Source organism: Rhinolophus sinicus, linkage group LG11 (genome assembly GCF_036562045.2).
Source record: "Rhinolophus sinicus isolate RSC01 linkage group LG11, ASM3656204v1, whole genome shotgun sequence".
In the NCBI taxonomy this organism is placed as follows: domain Eukaryota; kingdom Metazoa; phylum Chordata; class Mammalia; order Chiroptera; family Rhinolophidae; genus Rhinolophus; species Rhinolophus sinicus.
This window is the reverse complement of record NC_133760.1, coordinates 4,832,545-4,847,295: the sequence shown is the minus strand read 5'-3', so window position 1 is coordinate 4,847,295 and position 14,751 is coordinate 4,832,545. Positions and strand designations below refer to the sequence as shown.

General features: G+C 50.7%; 2 protein-coding genes across 3 annotated transcripts; both read right to left on the bottom strand.

Annotated features, from left to right (window-relative positions):
• Positions 1-637: 637 nt before the first annotated feature.
• On the bottom strand, positions 638-5,583 carry KLK8 (kallikrein related peptidase 8). 2 transcript variants are annotated; one of them, XM_019719670.2, is made up of 6 exons: positions 5,363-5,583; positions 5,103-5,180; positions 4,453-4,612; positions 3,978-4,237; positions 2,062-2,195; positions 638-843 (listed from the first exon to the last, which is right to left on the bottom strand). In XM_019719670.2, exons 2-6 carry the CDS (start codon positions 5,170-5,172, stop codon positions 688-690), a joined length of 780 nt encoding a protein of 259 aa, XP_019575229.1. In that variant the 5' UTR covers positions 5,173-5,180; positions 5,363-5,583; the 3' UTR covers positions 638-687. The 2 variants fall into 2 exon arrangements, with proteins under 2 accessions (XP_019575229.1, XP_074171683.1); XM_074315582.1 differs by lacking the exon at positions 4,453-4,612 and having other exon boundaries at positions 5,363-5,423.
• Positions 5,584-6,879: 1,296 nt separating this feature from the next.
• KLK9 (kallikrein related peptidase 9) lies at positions 6,880-12,133 on the bottom strand. Its single transcript, XM_019719673.2, has 5 exons — positions 12,001-12,133; positions 11,677-11,833; positions 9,208-9,473; positions 7,896-8,032; positions 6,880-7,489 (listed from the first exon to the last, which is right to left on the bottom strand). The coding sequence occupies exons 1-5, from the start codon at positions 12,110-12,112 to the stop codon at positions 7,337-7,339; spliced, it is 825 nt and encodes a 274-aa protein (XP_019575232.2). The 5' UTR covers positions 12,113-12,133; the 3' UTR covers positions 6,880-7,336.
• Between the last annotated feature and the right edge of the window lie 2,618 nt (positions 12,134-14,751).

The following is a 14,751-nucleotide window of genomic DNA, read 5'->3' as shown; positions in this document are numbered from 1 at the left end:
CCCAAGACAACTTCCATTAAGCCTTTGCTCTAATGAAAACTGCCCCAAATGTCCTTTTGTCCACACTTCAATTTGGACACCAGCAATGACGTCCTTCACTTTTTTCTACCACAGCAGTCACCTCCTTACAGCTCTAAGCTGTGAGAAAGACTGACATTTCTCTTGAGAAAAACAGAACTGTCTGAGACATTTGGGGGCTGTCAATGTTCTACTTTTTCACCAGGATGGTGGTGTCAAAAGTGTGCATGAGTGCATATTTGAGCTGTGTATGTATTTCCTGCACCCTTCTCTGCATATCTCACAATTTTAACAGTGGGGGAGGCGAATCTCCCCTCACTGCTTAAAAACACGTTAGCTGCTCAGGAAAAGCAAACAAAGACGCTTTCGAGCGTGTCTTTCACAGGACAGCTCACTGGGTATTAGAAAACTCTTACAAGTCTTCCCTGCCCTGAAATTAACCTCCCATTCCTCCAAGTCCTTTCAGGAAAAAGGGGATCCCTTCAGGCCTTGGTGATGGCAGAGTGGCCATGTGGATCCTGGTCTCTCTAGGTTTCCTGTCAAGACTCCCTCCAGGACACAGACCCTGTCCTTCCACCCCTCCCAGCAGGGCCAAAGCACAGACAGGCAAGGAGCCAGGCCATTTTATCGAATTTATTGAAGGGGCCCCAGAGCTGATCCTAGAATCAATCAGCTCCGGCTGCTTATCGTCTTCTTAATCCAGTCCAGGTAGCGGCAGAGGTTGGTGTAGATGCCAGGTCTCTGGGGTTGCCCACAGGGTTCCGATCCCCAGGATGTGATACCCTGGAGGACGCCACCACACACCAGTGGGCCTCCGGAATCGCCCTGGAGAGGGGAGTAGGAGATGAGTATCACCTAAGATGCCCTCCTGTACCCAGCATTTAGTACCAGTTCTCTACCATGATTGGTCGACTCTAGACACTGGGAATAAGATCATTGTCCCCTGGGACCAACAATTGGCTAGGGTGAGAGAGAGCTTGAGAGAGGGGTGAAGCCTTCCATGTCCAGGGACACAGGCAGAACGTCTGAGGGAAATCCCAACCAATGAGAGAAGAGAATGTCCTCAAGTGTCAAATCCAGAGAGAAGACAGAAGCGGGGGTGGGGAGACTGAGCTGGTGTCTCTTCCTTCATGGCCTCCCGGAAGAGATCATTGAATCCAGTTACCAAACAGGAGAAAGGAGCAGGGTTCTTGTGGACACACACACACACACACACACACACACACACACACACAACAATGGCTCTGTGGGAAGAGACCAATATCTGCGAACCATCCAGAGAGATTGGATTTCGGATCTCATGGCAGGACCACCGATGGAAATGACTACATTCCTGGCCAATGGGGAAGAAAGTGTTGGAGCATTGTCTTCAGGGACCAATAGTTCCTGAGGTGGCTGGGGCTTCCATGAAGGGGAGAAAGTCAGGGAGAGTCCTGAGGACTGGAGTTGCAGCCAGTGGGAAAGAGAGTGCTATATCTGTGCCAAATCTCAAGATTTGTCATTTTGAGGATGCGGAGTCACTGAGGAAGCACTGACGTCAGTGGTGCCATTCCTTGGCCACTTGGGAAGAGAGCATTGCTCCCCAAGGAACCACTCAGAGGAGAAGGCAGCTGTGTTCGGGAACCCAGTCAGGTACCAAGCAAAAGTGGCTGATTACCTGGTCCGTGGCAGAGTCAGCACAATATCAGGGGCTAATCCTGAGAAAGGAAGCAGGGAGGTTGCATACCCTCTAGCCTCTGACTCTCTCCTTCATGGACATCTTCTCTCACCCCTTTTAGCTTCTTCCCCTCCCTGAACCACACTCTGCAGACAAGGGTTCCCAGGAAAATGACTGTGACAATTCAATGCTCCTGATCCCTGTGCTGTGTGACCTGCAGGGAGAGTGTGGCTTTCACTGAATCTTCTCCCTCTGTAGCGATAGGGGTGACCTCTCTGGGTGCTAACCCTTTGGGGTCAGCCCATTGCTAAGGCTCCAGTTTCTACATGGGGTAAAAGAGGAGGGAAGAAAGAGGTTTCAGATTGGTTACTTCAGAAGTCACTCACCTGGCATGAGTCAGCCCCATTGCTGTCGCCTGCACAGATCATACCCTCTGTGACTTTCTGAGGGTAGGCATCCTCACACACCTTCTGGGGAAATATTTCTACTTCTGCACAGTTGAGAGTATCCGGAAAATTCTCTGAGGAAGGCAGCAGCTTTTAGTTCCCAGAGAGAACAAACCTTTTCCTCCATCCCTGTCTGGACCTCACCTCCCTTCTGTGCATCCATAGCTGAGTTTTCTGACACATTTTACGGGGCACCTCACTTCTCACCACATTAAACAAAGACACGGCACCTGCTTTTCCTTTTCTCCAGTTGGAGTGGGAACATTGGACCCTACCTTTTGTTTCTTGCTCTGAGTCATTTTCAAAATAAGGATCAGGGGACTGGAAGACTTGGAGGTGCCTGCTTATGACAACCGTGACCGTCTCTCCCCAATCTTCCCAGACCACCAGGTTCTCAATCTCAGCTAAATCCTACTTCTGCCAAATGTCACCTCCTCCTAGAAGTCCTCCCTGACCATTCTAATAAAACACCACCCCTCTATCACTCCCTATCCACTTACGCTCCATATTTCATTATAGCACTTTTCTTCATATTTCATTTTATATATATTTGTTCATTGTCTATTCCCCCCACTTGGAATGCGACTCCATAAGGATAGAGACTCATACAGTACAGCACTCCTTTGTGCCAGAGCGCTGTGCTCACATCTCATTTAATCGTCACAACAGCTTTTGGAAGGAGGGGTACATTCATTCATTCCATCATCCACTCATCCATGTAAACATTCAACAAATATTTATTGAGCACCATCCTGAGCACTAGAAACACACAGTGAAGAAAAGATACTGTGTTTCCCTGAAAATAAGACCTGGCCGAACCATTAGCTCTAATGCGTCTTTTGAAACAAAAATTAATATAAGACCCAGTATTATATTATATTATTTTATGTTATGTTATATTATATTAAAGACCCGGTCTTATTATAGTAAAACAAGACCGGGTCTTATATTAATTTTTGCTCCAAAAGACGCATTAGAGCTGATGGTTCGGCCAGGTCTTATTTTTGAGGAAACATGGTATGAGTTGAGCCCTTATGGAGCTTTAAAATCTATTGTTTAGTTATCCCTGTTTTGCAGATGGGGAAAGTGAGGCTGAGAGATGGGAAAGGACTTGCCCAGAGAAAGGGGACAGAGCCATGGTTTGCATGGATCTGCCTGACCCATGAGCAGGTGGGTTTCCACGTTGTCCCACTGTCTCCCTAGAAGTGAGAGTCAGACGGGCAGGGACCTGAGTCCTGGATTTCTTGCTTCCTGGTGAGTCACATGGCCTCTCTGAGCTGAGCCCCAATTTCTTCACTATGAAACAGGGTGAGGGCTACCTAGACTCCAGTGTCCCAAAAGGAGGAGCTTAATGGAGGTCCAGAGTTTTCAGTCCAGAATGAGGAGTGAGCTGGTGACCTAGACTTGGGTCCTAGAGAAAGAAGGGCCTGGACTCATGGGCTTGAGGGAGGAACCTCATGGGCTGGGGTCAGGAATCTTGAGTTCAAGAGGAGGAAGGTGCTTAGAATTCTGCTTTCTTGGACCACTATGGATCCTGTGTATCTCAAGTCTGCTAATGAGATTACATAAAATCCTGTACAACAAAAGGTCTCATAATATGGTACTCTCCACCATAAAGGAGGGATGCGTTCATTCACCCATCCATATTTGTGAGCCCTCCTTAACAATGCGTTAGTTTGTTTCCTTTCTCCACCACTTCTATGTTAATACTCTGGCCTTCAAGGTGTCTCACGTGGGCCACGTGTGAATCTCAACCTCACAGTCACTTTCCCTTCTTTATCTCCTTCTAGGGGTAAAGCTTTGCCAATGGCTTGAGGTCCACCAGGCCAACCAGCTCCCCCTCTCACTCACAGTACCTTGGGGACTGGTAACAGTGCCCCACCCCGAGATGGTGCACTTCTGGCCAACTTCAGGGCAGCGCTCCGTCAGGTTGATGGGCTTCACATCGGACCCTAGGGACGCAGGGTCACGTAGTTGAATGAGCATTAGATCATGGTTGTTGCCAGTGCCGTTGCTGTTGTAGCAGGGGTGTGGGATGGACTGACCCACAGCCTTTTCTTGCTCTGTCCCATCATTTTTCTGCAGGCTGTGATCTCCCAGGCGTACTGTGTACTTCCTGAAATTATGGGGGGTAGTTTGGGACCCAGGCAGGAGTCAGAAACCCCAGCCCTTTCATATCCCAGGGTCCAGGCCCCCAGCCCCCTCCTCCCTCAGATCTAGGAGTCCAGGCCCCTCAGTCCGTCTTCTCTCAGACTTCCTCTCCCAGAGGCCCCGTCCCCAACCTTCTCTTTCTCCAGGCCCAGCCCATCTCTGCTCCAGGCATCCACTCACGGTTTTTTACAGTGGGCTGCTGTGAGGACCCAGCTGTCATCTATGAGGACACCCCCACATAGCAGCTGGACGCCCTGGAACAAGGCCGTCTGCCAAGGCTGCGAATGGGCCTTGCACTCTTGGCCCCCTAGCACCTTGGGCTTCTGTGCCCTCCAGTGTCCTGCAGCCGAAGGGAGAGGGTTGGATTGCCACTCCTGGGGCAGTGTGGGAGGGAGGGTGGCAGGAAAACCACTGTGGGTTCAAAGGACACACCCCACGTTCTCCGCCTGCCACACACCCTCACATGTGGGGCCCCTGGCTTGTACTTGCCACCACACGGATATACACGACACTCACTGAAGCCCATGAGTCATCACACAGAGTCACACACCCGAACATGCTTGCACATGCTCCCAGTTGCATTCACACTCCCCTAACGCTGCTGTGTGTACCTGCGTTCCTCAGCGAGCAGCCCCACAGACTTGGTGCGTTCATGCAAACTCAACACTCCTCCCTGCTGCCTGGAGTGCGATGCCTCCACTGCCACCAGGAAAGCAAGCCCATAGAAGCCCCCCACAAGCGATCCCATGCTCACCCCCCCCATACCCCACCACTGGCCCCCACAGAGCCACTATAGCATGCCCATAGGCTCACATATAACACCTCCTCACCTGTGCAGGCTTTCAACAGCAAGAGCAGGAACATCCAGGTCCACATTGCGGCAGGTGGTGGGCGTCCCATGGTGGAGTCTGTGGGAGGGAGAGCGCAGGGCTGAGAGATGAGGAGGGAGGAGCCCAAAATTCTAGTGGGATCTTGAGATTGGGGAGGGAGCAGAGCATGAGCTGCTCTTCAGGGTCCTGCAGGAGGAAGGGGCTGGGACCTAGATTCTTGGGTCTGAAGATAGAGGGCGCTGTGGGGGCTGGATTCTTACGTTCCCAGCGAGGAGGGAATTAAGGGTCCCAGACAACTCCTGAATTTTAAGGCAGAGGAAGCTCAGATTTCCAGGTCTTGAAGGAGGAAGGGATCTGAGGTTGGAGTCCTGGGCCCGAAGTAGGAGGGGCCCCGAGGCCAGAGTCCGGGGGCGGGGTCACTGACTGATTGGGACCCAGAGGAAGAGGCCCCAGTTCTTGAGCTTTCTGCCTGGTACAGGATTCTGGAACCTTTTAACTAGGAATCCCCGCCTCCTGCTCCGCCTCCTCCCGCTCCGGAGCTGTCAGAGCATCCCATTATCTGAGTGAGGAGGGAGGGGCTTAGAGCCTGAAAGGAAAATCTTAGGAAGGAGGGCCTGGAATCGCGTGCTCCCCGAGGCCTGGGAGAGGAACTCACTGCTGTGACTCCTGGGTCTGAAACAGAAAGGACTGGGGGCCCAGACATCTGGGTCTGGGGGAGGCAGGACCTGGGAGCCAGGACTTCTGGGTCTGAGGAAGGAGGGGGTTGGGGGCCTGGACTCCTGGGTCTGAGAGGAGGACTCTGGGCCTGGACTCCTGGGTCTGAGGGAGGAGGAGCTGGGGGCCTGGACTCCCGGGTCTGAGGGAGGAGGGGCTGGGGGCCTGGACTCCCGGGTCTGAGGGAGGAGGGGCTGGGGGCCTGGACTCCCGGGTCTGAGGGAGGAGGGGCTGGGGGCCTGGACTCCCGGGTCTGAGGGAGGAGGGGCTGGGGGCCTGGACTCCTGGGTCTGAGGGAGGAGGGGCTGGGGGCCTGGACTCCTGGGTCTGAGGGAGGAGGGGCTGGGGAACTGGGCTCCCGGGTCTGAGGGAGGAGGGGCTGGGGGCCTGGACTCCTGGGTCTGAGGGAGGTGGGGGCTGGGGACCTGGACTTCTGGGTCTGAGGGAGGAGGGGCTGGGGGCCTGGACTCCCGGGTCTGAGGGAGGAGGGCTGGGGTCCTAGGCTCCTGGGTCTGAGGGAGGAGGGGCTGGGGACCTGGACTCCTGGGTCTGAGGGAGGAGGGGCTGGGGGCCTGGGCTCCTGGGTCTGAGAAGAGGACTCTGGGCCTGGACTTCTGGGTCTGGTGGAGGAGGGCTGGGGGCCTGGACTCCTGGGTCTGACGGTGGAGGGGGCTGCTACGAGTAACCCCGAATGGAAGAAAGACAAGTGTTCTTGGTTCTGACATCTGAGGGCGGATCGATCTGGTCCTCTCTCCTTTGAGAGGTCCGGGATCTGGGAAGGCAGGTTTGGGAGGCACCGTGACCTGGTTTCCCCTTTTCCTGGGGGCGACAGGACCAGCCCGAGCAGAATCCAGTATGCTTGATGCAATAGGGCTGATGGAGACAGACTTCAGGCAGGACAGACTAAGGGCTCAAGGGAAACGGTAACGCTGTGGCCGTTCTCTACCCTCCACGACCCACCTGTTGCCCTTCCTCCATCCCACAAAGGAGGCAGAAGGAGGGCACAGCTCCGCTCATTTATTGTAAACTCATCCATTGGATCTGAAGAGAGCGAGACCCTCCCCTCAATTTCTCCCAGACAGGTACCCCCAGGTTTCAAACCCTGGATCCGCCATGAGGGGCGAAGCCAGACCCTGCCTGCATTCCAGTGGGAGAAGCCATCGCGCCCCTGACGTCACGGGGGCGGGATCTCTGCCGGAGGGGCGGGGCCACACAGGGCGGAGTCCACAGGGGAAGTCTCATTGGCCAAAGTTCCTACCTAGGGCCGAGCCACCAGGTGATGCTGTTCCACCTGAGGTGGTAACAGTTCTTGGTGACGTCATAGAGACCTGGCTACTTGGGTGGAGGTGCCTCCCTGCTCCATTCCGAAGGGGTTGGAGCCTAAAATCCAGAAGGCTTCTCCAGGACAGCTGAGGCCACGGCTGGAATCCATTGAGGCTGGAGACCTGCAGTTCCCCCCTGCCCTGTGCCCACCCTCCTCTCTTGGTCGTCCAAGGCAGAGGGCTCCAAGGCATGAGGGCTCAGTTGTCATCCATTGTCTTCCTGATCCAGTCCACGTAGTGGCATACGCTAGTATAGACAGCGGGGCGCTGAGGTCTGGAGCAGGGTTCTGCTCCCCCAGACACCACACCCGCCAGGGTCCCGTGGCAAACTAGGGGGCCTCCAGAGTCACCCTGTGTGTGGGAGGAAAACAGAGAAACTATTAGGCTGGACTATTCATGACATTATACAGATCACGTCCTCCCTCCCAGGGACCCCTAGTTTCTAACTCCCCCAACACTGGAGTCCAGGTCTCCAGTCCCTCCTCCCTCAGACCCAGGAGTAAAAAGTCATAGTCTCCACCTCGCCCCTGGACCTAGAATTCTGGGCGCCAGCATTCTCTTCCCCCAGGACTTAGAGTCTGGACTCCTAGTCCCCTCCTTCTTTAGATCCGGCAATCCTGTACCTTGCCCCATCCTCCCCCAGGACCCAGCTGTCCCAGCTCCCTCCTTGCTTTGATTTAGGAAGTCTGGGATTCCAAGTCCCTTCTCTCCCAGGACCCAAGAATCCCATCCTCCTCCCCCTCAGAGTAGATCTCACCTGGCAGGAGCCCCGGCCCCCCTCCCACAAGCCGGCACAGAGCATCCTTTTGGAGATGTGGCCTGGATATGCCCGATGGCAGAGTTTAGAATCCAGGATGCTGATGTTGGCACATTGCAGCGTGAGTGGGTACTGCACTGTTGAGGAAGGAGGTCATAGAGGATGAGCAGCTGTCCCTATCACACTCAGCAGCACCCCCCACTTTCTTAAGGAGGATCCATGGAGCCACAGCATAAGATTCCCCAAGATAGAAACAAGAGATAGTGACAAAGAGAGAAAATCATAGTGTGAAAGAGAAACAGATGTACATGGAGAAGGAGGGCGGGGGGGGAGAGAGAGAGGATGCAGAGAACCAAGAGGCAAGAAGAGATACATATTTAATTTACACAGAAAAATGAGACCATGGAGAGAGAGAGAGACCTCTTAAGGGGAAAGAGATTCTCAGAGGCCATGAAGAAATAGGGAGAAACAGGCCCTGTGATATACAGTGAGAAGGCAGGGGGGTAAAGGAAAGGAGATTAATTTCTAGGGAGATGGTTATTGATAGAGACACAAATAAAGATTTAGAGATACTAGGTAAAGCTAAAAGGAGATACAACATATAGAGAGAGATATGGATACAGATATACATATGTCCATGTATATAATGTACGGATTCAAACTCAGATGCTTCCAGGGTCTTGATGGGTAAATAGACGTGGGAGGAGGGGACTGTGCAGGGGGACCACAGCCAGTGGGATGAACTGTACTCGTCTTGTCTGCAGAGGGTGACTTCCACTGCCTCTACCCAACAATGGTGGCTATTTTGGTAATGTGGGCCCAGCGTTGTCAGTTCCTGGAGTTTTTCAAGCAAATCCAGAAACTTGACTTTTATGTAAAAACTCCCAGGTTTTAGATGTTGGCAGCAACAAATACAGACTTTTTTTTCCCCCCACAGATTTTGAAAAGCAGTACTTATGTGGGAAGCCAAATTTGGGTAATAGGCTGTTGATTTGTGACTCTGAGAGACCTGGGCCTTATTTCGATTTTAAGATGCATATATTTTAACATTTAAACATCCCTGAAATCAGAATGTGTCTTCCAGTAAATGGTGCCACACCAGTATCAATGAGACCTTTTGCCCCCATTCACAGTGGGTTGTGAAATAATGATGCATCTTACAATATATAGCATCTTAGATTTGATAGAATATGTGGGTGGGTAGATAGATAGACAGACAGATAGATGACAGAGATGAAAAGGCAGAGACAAAGAGGGAGGATTTAGATCCTCTGCATGAGACTTAGGGAGTGTGTCATGGGCAAGGCTGTACCCTTGGGGCTGGACACGGCCCCCCAGCCAGAGATGAGGCACTGGGTGCCTGGGGAAACGCAGGTCTGGCTGAGGTTGAGGGGCTGCACAGCGGGTCCTAGGTATGTCTGCCTGGGCAGACGGATCAGCATGATGTCATCATTGTGGTCTTGGGCGCTGAGGTCTTTGTTGAACCCAGGGTGGGGGAAGAAGTCCGTGACCCGGATCAGCTGCTCTGGACCCTCCCATTTCCAGAGGTGGTGTTCCCCAAGGCGGACCCACAGATACCTGCTGGGACAGGCCTCATAGGTCAAGCTGAGTGTCCACCAGGGTACTATGTGACTCTCCACGAGCCATTTATCCTCTCTTGGCCCCCATCATCTATGTATGACCCAAGAGGGCTGTGTGATTTTAAGCAAGGCACACACCCCCTGTGGGCCTCTGCTCCCCACTCCATCTCTTCACCTCTGCTTTTGTAGTGCTCCCCCAAAAGCTTACACCCTTCCCTAAGTCCATGCCAAGTGAACCACCTTCCTACTTGCCCCACTTGGAGCCTTGGTGGTGACCTGGGTACCCTGGAACCCTGTAGGGGGGCTCCACCTACAACACAACAGCCCCACCTCCTGCTCCCACAGGTCTGGTAGCTTCTGTGGGGGAGTGGCTCTGTGTATGTCCTAGTGTGTATGTATGGAGGGGGATGGGATATGGAAAATTCCCTAAGTTGGGGGTCGTCTGTGTCCTCAAGTTTTTCCTGTCTGTCGTATCCCTTACCCATCAACACATTTCTTCCTGAGCTCTAACCTCAAGCCCTCTCACTGCAGTTCTAGTCCAGTTTTTCTGCTCTGGGTCCATGCCCTGGACAGCTGGGGACGCTTTGGGGGTCTACATGTCCACGCCCCCACCTCGCCTCCAGCCTCTGATTTCTAGCATTAGGGACCAGAGAACTCAGGGTTGGAGCAGTATGAAGTGTTAGTTCTATCTCTGTGCCTCTCTGTCACCTCTGCCTTGGCTCTGTGTCTGGGAAACCAGCCTCCCCAACCCCAACTCATCCCTGCCCCCGAATCTCTTCTACTTCCCTACCTCTGCTTTTCTCCTTCTTTGTCTTTGGATGAAATCTGAACACTGTTCTCCTAGCCTGATATAAAGACCTGAGCTAAAAAGAGGCCCCATCATGGAGCAATGCATGATGGGAAATTTCCACAGAGCATCCTGTACCAGCACCTGAGCTTCATGCCTGGAAAGAGTATCAAAACAGGATGAACAGCCCCTTTCCAGACATATGTAGAAAGGATTTCTGCATCAGATAGATTCTAGGATTCTATTAGAATGTTCAGAATCTAAGATTCTGGTACTCTAGAATTCTAATACGCTAGGAATCCACGATTCTAGGATTCTATGAGACTTGAGTTCTAGAATGTTATGAATCCAAGATTTTAATGTTCTAGATTTCTCTGGATCAAAAATTCTAGGATTTTAAAATTATCTGAATTAAATCTAGGACTTAAAGAGCCTAGAATTCTAATACTCTGGGAAAGGAAGTGTAGAATGCCACACATTCTAGGATTCTATAAATCTATTATTTTGAAAATTTAAGAATCTAGGATTCAAATAGTTTGAGACACTAGAATTCTCTGAATTAAACATTTGGGGATTTTAAGAATCTGGAATGACAACATTCTGGGTATTAAATCCACCAGATTCTAGACATTTATGAATATAAGCTTCTAGAATTTCCTTGGTTTCAGATTCTAGAATTCTGAAAACACAGTATTCTAGGATACTGTGAATCAAAGATTCCAGGACTGTGAGCATATATACTCAATGAACCTATAGCCAGAATATTCTGAATCCAAGACTCCAGTACAGTGCGGTCCTGTCCAATTAGTAAGCACTTGAAATGGGACTCGTCCAAATTGAAGTGTGTCCTGTGTGTAAAATACATATCCGATTTCAAAGGCTTACACAAAAGAGAGTAAACTATGTTATTCGTAGGTATTTAAACATTGATTACAGGTTGAAATAATATTATTGTAAGTATATTAAATTAAATCTATTAAAATGTTCTCATTTCTTTGTTTTTACTTTTTTAACATGTTTACTAGAATAGTCAAACTTACACATGTGGCTGAGGTTATAGTTCCATCGGACAGTGCTGCTCTGGTCTTCTAAGATTCTAGTAGTTTCTGAATCTATGGATCCTAGAATTCTCTGAGGCTAATGTAGAATCTTTTGGATCCAAGATTTTAGAAGTCTGTGATTCTAGATTTCTCTGGGTTAGAATCTAGGATTCTAAGAGAGTAAATTTCAAATCTTAGATTCTTAGAATCTTAGAGTTGACTCTTTGTAATTCTAAGAGTTTTGAACTTTTAGAAACTATTGAAATAGAGGCTCAGTCCTTCCTGCTTACATATTCCCTCCCTCCTCTACCAGAGGCCCTTGCCCTCCGCACCCTTTCCTTAACCCCAGTCCCCTCCCCAGAGTGGTCACTCACCGCTTTTGGCAGTGGGCAGCTGTGAGTAGCCATCGGTCACTGATGAGGGACGCTCCGCAGAAGAGGCGAGTGTGGTAGAAGAGGCCGGCCTGCCAAGGCTGCGAGTTGGGCTGGCATTCCTGAGCCCCGATGGCTCTGGTGTCTGCCCAGCTATTCCCTGGGGGCAGGTTGGAGGCAGAGAGGTCAATGAAGAGCAAGGTGGGAGGGCTGGGGAGAGATGCTGAGATGCCTAGAGGGTAGGAGTAGAAGTCTGGGGGTGCGACGGGCAATGTGGAGGGGCGGCTGGGGCCATGCAAGGGTACGGATGGGTGGCAGGAGCCTCACCTGCCAGGAGAGAAAGAAGACCACAGATGAATCCCAGCTTCATCACCTCTGGGTGCCTGGGTCCTGGAGCCTGGCTCTGGCATCTGTGCTTCTTTATGGTAAGCCATGCCATCTCCTTCCTCCTCCCTGGGGCCACCCCTGTGATTAATCCAGGTTGAGAAATGTCACAGGGGGAGGGAGAAGCCCTGAGGCCTTGACTGGAGGCACTGAGAAGGGAGGCAGTACAGGGGGATCCCCTGTCAGATTGAGCTGGCTGCCTGCTGGGTATGGGCTTAAATGAAAGGGGGAGAGGGGCTGAGATGTGGGGTCTCCACAGAGGGGGAGCCCTCATTCCCCATGACCTCTGGATACAGGATATTCTGTGGCCTGGAGGAGGAAGAGGAAGAGGAGGAAGATTGCTAAAGTGAGATGATTAATCCGGGTTGAGAAATGTCACAGGGAGCGGGAGAAGCCCTGAGGCTTGACTGGAGGCACTGAGAAGGGAGGCAGTGCAGGGGGACCCCTTGTCATATTGAGCTGGCTGCCTGCTGGGTATGGGCTTGAATGAATGGGGGAGAGGGGCTGGGATGTGGGGTCTCCAGAGAGGGGAGCCCTCATTCCCCATGACCTCTGGATACAGGATATTCTGTGGCCTGCAGGAGGAAGAGGAAGAGGAGGAAGATTGCTAAGGTGGGGTCCTGGAGTAGAAGCAAGTTTATCTGGAATGAAGCTGTGGTGAGCTGGGACTGACCAATGTACATGAGGACCACTCAGAAATCAGGCTAGAGGTGGGAGAAAGAACCAAGACTCAGAGGGAAGAAGCCACGTAAGCAGACAGGATGGGAGTGAGGTGGGGAAAAGGAAAGAAATTAAAGACAGAGGGAGATAGAGACACAGAAAGATCCAGGAGGAGAAACAGAGAGAGAGAGCGAGAGGGGGGGTGGGGAGAGAGAGAGAGAGAGAGAGAGATTGATTCAGACTGAGAGAGGCAAAAACCACAAAGGTGTTTGAGAAATATGGCCCCAACTGGATTAACCCACTCTTCTCATAACTTAATCCCTTCTTCACATCCTCAACACTGCAAGGACCCAGGTGCCCAACCTGCCTGGAACTAAGCACTTTTCCCTTTCTCTTAATACTACCAGAACTTGGCTAAGTCCTAAGAACATTCTCTTGTTTTTTTCTCACCCATCTCCTCCCCTCCATTGTCCTTTCCATCACCCCATCCTCCCTGCCTCTCTCCCATCCTTCCTCATCAGGTGGGCAGCCCTGGAAGGGCCAAACCCAGGTCTGACTCATCTATGTCCCTAGAATCACCCAGTTCAGGCTGGGCTCATGGGAGGTTTCCAAATACATTAATTAAATGAGTGAATGTCTTTCTCAAGATCCTTCTTTTCCTGGTGAACTCCTACTCATCCTTAAAGACCCAACCTAAATGCCCCCTCCTTCAGGAAGCCTTCTCTGATTTCTCCAGGTAGAGTCCATCTTTCCTTCCCTGAGCACTCACAACCTCTTCCACTTGCCACAAGCCTGATTACTAAGCTGGGTCTGGGCTCCTTTGAATGCATCCTCACAATTGTACAGTGGTTTGGAGCATGGACTCTGGAACTGGACTACCTGGATCCAAATCTCAGTGCTGGCAATTACTAGGTGTGTGACCTAGGGCAGGTCACTGGACCTTTCTCAGTTTCTCCATTTATTGAGCAGTGATAATAACCAGGGTTGTAAGGAGATTAAATGAATTCACACATATGAAGCACTGACAACAGTGCCTGGCACGTAGTAAGCATTCAATAAATATAATGTTTGTCCATCTCTTACAGAGCCCTGCACTGCCTCCATCATAATAAATATCACCCATGGCTGGAGTTATCTTACTCCCTTTCCAGACAGGGAGGTCTTGAGACTTGAGGACTGACTATCCACTATGTGTTAAGTGCCATACTAATTCCTTTTAAGAACATCGCAATAGCTACTTTTATTGATTGTTTATTCTGTGCCTGACAGTTAGGTAAGCATTTCAAGTACATTGTCTCATTTTCATCTCACAAGAGTTTATTCAATCCGTATTTTTACAGAGAAGGAAATTGAGGTAGAGCACTCAAGTAATTAGATCAAGTTCACACAGTAAGTGATAGAAAACATTTCTTTCTATACCTGGTGAACTCCTATGTATCCTTTAAAACCTCATACAAATGTCGCCTCATCTGAGAAAACTTTCCTGATTCCTTTGGGAAGAGTCCTTGGCCTCTCCTTGGGGCACCCTGTACTTCTTTCTTTTACAGCATTGATCAATTTGTGTTATTTGGTAATTCAACAATGTATTGAGTAGCTTTGTGTGCCAGGCACTGCACTAGGTGCTTAGAAAACCACAGTGAATAAATCAGAGTCCCTGCCCTCATGAACTGGGTGGGAGGAGGGAGAAGACAGATCGTTATGGAGTAAAGAAATGATTGAGATCATTTCAGTTATAACAACTACTGTAAAAGAAATAAACAAAGCAATGGATTGGTGACTTACAGGGATGGTGGAAACCCCTTTAGCCAGGATAATCCTGAAGGCCTCCTTGAGGCGGTGACCTTTGAGTGAATTCCTGAATGGCAAGAATGTAAGGCTTGCCTGTCTCCCTGACTTGACTAGCAGCTCCTTGAGGGTAGGGCCCAGTCTGATTCATCTCCGGGAACTGGTGTAGGACAGGGTTCAACAAACACTTGTGGCATGACTAAAGGAATGGGTGAAATGCCTTTAAAAATGAATCAAATTTTCAAGTTT